This window comes from Bufo gargarizans, chromosome 1, assembly GCF_014858855.1.
Source record: "Bufo gargarizans isolate SCDJY-AF-19 chromosome 1, ASM1485885v1, whole genome shotgun sequence".
Lineage (NCBI taxonomy): Eukaryota > Metazoa > Chordata > Amphibia > Anura > Bufonidae > Bufo > Bufo gargarizans.
The window spans coordinates 685,651,250-685,658,005 of NC_058080.1; the positions used below are offsets into that span (position 1 = coordinate 685,651,250).

The window sequence follows — 6,756 nt, forward strand, 5'->3', positions numbered from 1 at the left end:
GATATTGATGACCTATCCTACTACACAAGGAAAGCAAACGGCACGCATCTGGTGCCTAGGGTAGAAAAAAAAAGGAAACCAACGCCATTTTATAAGTGGAACGTCTCTATTTTCATAGGATCGTTTGGAGTTCTGCAGATCTCGGGAAGCCCCTTAGAGTACCACCGGAAATATGAGCGGATCCTTGGCTCTAACCCTAGCGTGACCCCCTATGTAAAAATATGACATTTAGAGCATTGACAAAGATATTATAATGGACGGCATTTCACCATTTCCATCTTGAGCGCCACATTTCACCCTAGGCCCTAGTCATCCGTTTCTGTACCCAGAAAAGATTTTGGTATTAGAAACTACAAAAACATAGAATTTCAGCATTTCCATTATAGAAGTCGCTGCAGCGTGGGTAGATCACATGTATTTTTACACGTGCATGCTGCTCACCAGTGTATACCACCCATCATGCCTGTACATGAGCTCTGATTCTGGCTGCAGACATTCCCTAGTCCCAGCAAACAAAGTGTTAAACAGTACTCTTCCCCCACCCCCCACCTTTCTGGCAAATTGAAGCTACCCCCCTGCACTGTCCACAGGATCACCCTCCGTCTGTGGCAGAATAGTATATTCCGGCTTTCTTTATACCATCGATTTCATTCATATTTGTTTTGCAGGGGGCTACCACTGCGAACGTGGGGGGTGAGTAGATGACAGCATAGCTCCAGCAATGCAGAGATATGTCCAGGCAAATGACCACAGAAGGAGGCGTGTCCCGCTTGACGTTCTAAAGGCGGGGGCGTGGCCGACACAGCTGATATAAGGCGGCGCTCCAGACAGCCACCCGCAGACAGCGCTGGCTCTCGCCGCAGATGGTGGTGGTAGTAGTGGACTAGGAGTGATGAAAATACTGAGGGCTATTACTCATCAACCGAACAACGGGAACAAGATGTGTGAGCAGGGATTGGGCAGCGTGTGCGATACCAACCGGAGGTGGAAGCTGCCAGCTGATGGGGGGCAACATGGGCACCACACCTGCACCAGCGCCTCCACCACTGAAGTGTCCAGGATTATCACTGACCCCAGCACCGGCAAGCGTTACTGCAGGGGCAAAGTGCTTGGCAAGGTAAAAAAACTCCACCAAGATGGGCATCCTACTGGCTGGATGGGGCATGGACGGATGCACTGGAATTGTATGGACGTGTTGGCACTGCCAGGCAGAGCTGATGAGGGCAGGCTGTTCTAGAACCTCTGCCCCCCTGGATTTCTGTCTTTGCTGGACATGCTGTGGGCTATCTCTTCTCATGCCCTAACCCTGTGGGCAGGCAGTCACTGACTGCTAGCAGTGCTCCTATCTGTGATCAGGTTTTGCTTTTGTCTTATATGCAATGGGTTGATAGTCCTTGGGTCTGCTTAATATGTATTTTTGGCTGAAAAATAGAAAAAAAAAATCAATTTATTTAAAGGGGAAGGTTCCCCTATTGCAATCTGTCTGATCTTGATCTATTTAGGTTGCTTTATGATATACTGTAGGAACATGTGAAGAGCAGAAGGTGTCGTACCGTCACGTGTTGTGGTTGTCAGTGATCTGGGAATTCTGGAATCCTTTGTGTTGAGCAGATTGTCAGATAATCTTGTTGCCTTTGATTATTTTTTTTTTTTTTATTAATCTCGGTTGCATTTACTTGATTAATATTGGCAGCCTCTATGTAGTCTAGAATTGTGGTCCGACGGGGAAATTCTTGCAAATCTTCTTTTGCTTAGGGCTGAGCCTTTATTCATTTTATTTTCCTCTTTTTGTAGGGAGGATTTGCAAAGTGCTATGAAATGACAGATCTGACAACCAACAAAATCTACGCTGCCAAAATTATCCCGCACAGCAGGGTGTCGAAGCCTCATCAAAGAGAGAAGGTAGGTGGTGGGGCTGGATGTAGATGTCATCTCCATTGCACCATTGCTTTGGATTAAGACCTGAACTGAATCTTCGTTCTGTTTCCAGATTGACAAAGAGATTGAATTGCATCGGACGCTGAGCCACAGGCATGTTGTGCAGTTCTATCGCTATTTTGAGGATAAGGAGAACATCTATATCTTGATGGAGCACTGCAGTCGAAGGGTAAGCATTCCTGCATCCTGCCAGTCTCCTCCTTAAGGCTGCAGTGTGAGCGGCCCTTGTCTGTACCCAATCGCTCCCTGGCACCAGCTAATGACCTCTCCCATTGTTCCTCCAGTCTATGGCACACATATTGAAGACGAGGAAAGTCCTGACAGACCCTGAAGTGAGATACTACCTCAAACAGATCGTGTCCGGCTTGAAATACTTACATGAGCAAGAAATCCTCCACAGGGATTTAAAATTAGGTAAGTAATGCGATTGCAAGCTCTGCAGGCAAGGCGAAGCCTCATCTTTCCTTCTGCTAGGGATGTAGCAGAGCTGAGTTAGTGCATTGTTATGACCTAATCACCATGAGTTGCAAACGACAAGCTCTGCACTGCTACATCGATGCAGAATGCATGTCGTGACGATGTGCGTTCCTAAACGTTATGACTTCTTTGGGTTGCGTTTTTTAGTTCTGTGACTAATGATTTTATTTTTATCTTCTAGGAAATTTTTTTATTAATGAGAGCATGGAACTGAAGGTGGGCGACTTTGGCCTGGCAGCTAGACTAGAACCCATGGAACAAAGAAGAAGGTAGGATTATTGAATGATATACTGCCCCCCTGGGCTGGGGATCTGGCTACACCTCTGTATGTCTCCTGTGCATATGATCTAGTCGACTAATGTTCATTTCTTGGCTCTCTGCAGAACGATATGCGGCACACCAAATTACCTCTCACCTGAAGTGCTTAACAAACAAGGGCACGGTTGTGAATCTGACATCTGGGCTTTGGGTTGTGTAATGTAAGTATCTCTGCAGCTTCTTGTGTCCTATCTCATAGGCTTTCTAGATTAGGTGCAATTTTGTATAGTTAATGAACATTTCGTAAAATGTCTCATATGTATTTCAAGGTATACTATGCTGCTTGGAAGACCTCCCTTTGAAACCACAAATCTTAAAGAGACCTACAGATGCATCCGGGAGGCAAGGTACACTTTGCCGTCTTCGCTCATGTCATCTGCCAAGCATCTCATAGCCAGCATGTTGTCCAGAAACCCAGAGGACAGGCCCAGCCTTGAGGAAATCATTCAGCACGACTTCTTCACCCAGGTTGGTAGTGATTCATATCTGGGAATGTGCCTTTTTTTTGTTCTTGGTGCTCATCCCACAAGCAGACAATAACCGGCTGCTGTTTTCCCTTCAGGGCTTCACACCAGACAGGCTTCCTTCTAGTTGCTGTCATACCGCTCCTGATTTCCACCTGTCAAGTCCAGCTAAGAGCTTCTTTAAGAAAGCTGCTGCAGCTCTCTTCGGTGGGAAGAAAGAAAAGGCAAAGTACTTGGATAATCATAGTAAGTTTATGCTTTTTATATGCTTGTATTTTTGGATTACAGGCAAACCTTTGTCCCCGTATCTTGTGGTCTGCTTTCAATTATCTAACCAGGCTTCATTACTTTACAGATAAACTAGCAAAGGAGGATGAAGAAATTTACAAGCTGAGACAAGACTTGAAGAAAACATCCATATCTCAGCAGAATCCTAGAACAGAGGAGGTTGGTTGAAGTTGCTTTTTTGCTGTGGGTGGGGGTTGTCCTTTTGTGTGGGAACACAAACTTAGTTTTTGATAGTTATTTGGGTCATTAGCTTGATTCTCAGTCTTCGTTCCTTGCCTTCTAGGAGAGCAAAATGGTCTCAAAGTCAAATGTCCTCCTTGACAAGCCTGACAAGCAGCAGATGGGAGACACAATCCGAATGATTGTCCGTGGCACCCTAGGCAGCTGTAGCAGCAGCAGCGAATGTAAGTATACCCTATCAGCCTATTGACAGTCTCACTGTCTGCTGAATTATCACGACGCACAATTAGGCTCTCAGCTGCCTTGGCACTGCCACAAGTCAGAACATTGGCAACGCAATTATAAAAATGTGCTTGCTGCCTGGAATAAATCAGCACAAGTTGATAATTGCAGAGCTTTTACTGAGCTGACTGGTAGCTTAGATTGCTAAATACGTGCCAATAGTCCCCCTAGGCACGCAGATTTGATTAGAATTAGTCGTAACTTGTCCGTTTCTCTTTCTTCCAGGTCTAGAAGACAGCACGATGGGCAGCGTGGCCGATACGGTCTCCAGAGTCCTCAGAGGCTGCCTGGAAAATATGCCCGATTCAGATTGTATTCCAAAAGAACACTTAACCACCTCATTCCACTGGGTGACAAAATGGGTCGACTACTCCAACAAATACGGCTTTGGTTACCAGCTGTCTGATCACACGGTTGGCGTCCTGTTTAATAATGGGGCCCACATGAGTCTGCTGCCTGACAAAAAGTAAGTTTTGCACGTGGACGGTCTGCCATTACAATATGGCTCCATCTGTTCTTGTCCACCATCCTTGGCTTGGATGTCTTATGCTTATGGCCTTTGCTTTTCTTTGCAGGACTGTGCACTACTACGCTGAACTTGGCCAATGTTCTATCTTTGCTGCAACTGAAGCCCCAGAGCAATTCATCAGCCAAGTTACTGTCCTGAAATACTTTTCTCACTACATGGAGGAGAATCTCATGGATGTAAGTATTTGGCTCTTCTGTCATTTTGGTGAATGTTCCTAATGTCACCTAAATCTAAACGCCTCCAGTAGATGAATTTCAATTTATATACAGGTGTCTATTGTCTCCTTAACCAATGTGTTTTGTTTTTTTCTACAGGGAGGTGACTTGCCCGGTGTTACAGATGTGTGCAGACCTCGGTTATATTTGCTTCAGTGGTTAAAGTCTGACAAGGCCCTCATGATGCTCTTTAACGATGGCACATTTCAGGTAAATAACTCTGCTCTGTACATATGTTTGCGAGCCAACTACGGTTGTTTGAATGCCTTTGGCTGGGGCCAGGACCAGGGTCATCTCATGGCAACTCTGGTGGCCTCCAGCACATGCGCAGTGTAAAGATGATGCTGAGACCAGTATTTACTGTGCATGTGAGAATGCCATCAGAACTGGGAGGAGTTGAATTATCCCAGTCTTATGAATGTCTATCAAGCTAGAAGGGTGGGTTAGGATATGTCCATCTGACTAATCGGCCAAGAGGCTCCACCTCTGTGACTACAATATGTTAATTTTCATACAGCGCATGCCCTATAAGACTACTTATTATATATAATGTAGATGGGGACACATGGGACACATTTAGAAGGCTAAAACTGCACTGTAAGTCAGTGGTTGGGGGTTTAAGGATGTAAATGGTAGGACAGGTTGTGCCTCCCTTTATGACCTATATAAAAAATGTGATCGCTTGTAAAATTACTAAACTTTTTTTAAATTTTTTACCCACAGGTTAATTTCTACCATGATCACACAAAAATTATAATCGCCAACCAAAGTGATGAGTATCTGCTGACCTACATCAATGAAGATAGGATGTCTACAACGTTCCGTCTGAGTACGCTACTCATGTCCGGCGGGTCCAATGACCTGCGAAACAGAATGGAATATGCGTTGAACATGTTGTTACAGAGGTGCAATTAATGTGACTGAAGGTTACGGGAAATGTAGAGGATTATAAAGTCCTTCACTGTGAGAACACAAAGTGTCAAGCATTGGAACCTAGCACGTTGGAAAGAGGAGGTGGTACGAAAACAAACTTCCTAAGTAGCACGCTGGGCTGGAACCAGACTGTAGATTCATCCTGCTTTGTTGGACCAGTTTTGAAGCCTACTTCTGTGGAAAGTAATTCTGTTGGATGATGAACTTTACCAGGAGTCTGTCAAAGTGGGGTGACGATATGCTTTTGCTCTATGGAGAGTATCTCGATGGTCGCGGATCTGAACTGTGAACATTATCACTATTCCAAATCGACCGTGTCGGCATTAGGGGCAAGAATGTGACGTTGTCGAATCGCTGTGATAGATGCAGCTTACTGCTGCGAAACTGTGAACTATGGATGGCCATATATAATATATATTTTTGTTTAATACCCACATTTGTGGCTGGACAAGTGCATTCCTAGTTATTATAATAATTTATTACAGCCCAAAAGTGAAGTATTTATGACCTTTTTTGGACATTATTTGAAGTATACATTGTATACGTTGGCAATAAATACATGAAATTACGAATGTCTTTCGCCCTTGTTTATGCACTTTGCAGAGTGTAGGAGATGGAATAAAATGCAGTAATTGAACTTGGAACTTTCTACAATAGGAGTTTCTGGTTTATGGATGCTACAAGTTGCCTTCAATTCACATTATACATGAACATAATTGTGTTGCTGTAGCTGATTTTAACTTCTTAGCAGGCCATAAACCAGAATGACTACATATTAGATCCCAACATCGATGATTAGTTCCTGTAACATTCGGGTTGTTGAAATGTAACATAACCAGTATTTATGGGCGTCTATAAACTAAATGCAGTTGACTACATCACTCTAGACCAGTGTCCAAAGCCAAGAACTAAATTGCGAGATTACCATCTTGATTTGTAATCTAGAGCAGGTAGCTACCTGACCGTTTTATATGTAGGTCAAGGGAGTATAATGGTGTAGCATAGCAATGGCATAACAAGGAAAAGTGTGCATACATAACCTATGTTCATATAGCATATGAGTCCTTCACAGGGATGCCACCATTACCCAATACCATGTGAAGTGCTTAGGCGTGGCCTGAAATTGAGGGTG

At 44.2% G+C, this 6,756-nt stretch overlaps 1 protein-coding gene across 1 annotated transcript; it reads left to right on the top strand.

The window, feature by feature from the left end:
* Positions 1 to 826: 826 nt before the first annotated feature.
* Positions 827 to 6,196, top strand: PLK2 (polo like kinase 2). The gene is made up of 14 exons (XM_044276180.1): positions 827 to 1,117; positions 1,795 to 1,902; positions 1,991 to 2,107; positions 2,223 to 2,352; positions 2,597 to 2,684; positions 2,799 to 2,894; positions 3,003 to 3,201; positions 3,296 to 3,443; positions 3,553 to 3,644; positions 3,769 to 3,889; positions 4,173 to 4,413; positions 4,523 to 4,652; positions 4,791 to 4,901; positions 5,415 to 6,196. The coding sequence occupies exons 1-14, from the start codon at positions 893 to 895 to the stop codon at positions 5,604 to 5,606; spliced, it is 1,998 nt and encodes a 665-aa protein (XP_044132115.1). The 5' UTR covers positions 827 to 892; the 3' UTR covers positions 5,607 to 6,196.
* The last annotated feature ends 560 nt before the right edge of the window (positions 6,197 to 6,756 follow it).

Coding starts and splice junctions, on each gene's coding strand:
- PLK2 (XM_044276180.1), top strand. CDS start 893: ATGAAAATACTGAGGGCTATTACTCATCAACCGAACAACGGGAACAAG. Junction 3,444..3,552: donor AAAGTACTTGGATAATCATA/GTAAGTTTATGC, acceptor ATTACTTTACAG/ATAAACTAGCAAAGGAGGAT. Junction 3,890..4,172: donor CTGTAGCAGCAGCAGCGAAT/GTAAGTATACCC, acceptor TCTTTCTTCCAG/GTCTAGAAGACAGCACGATG.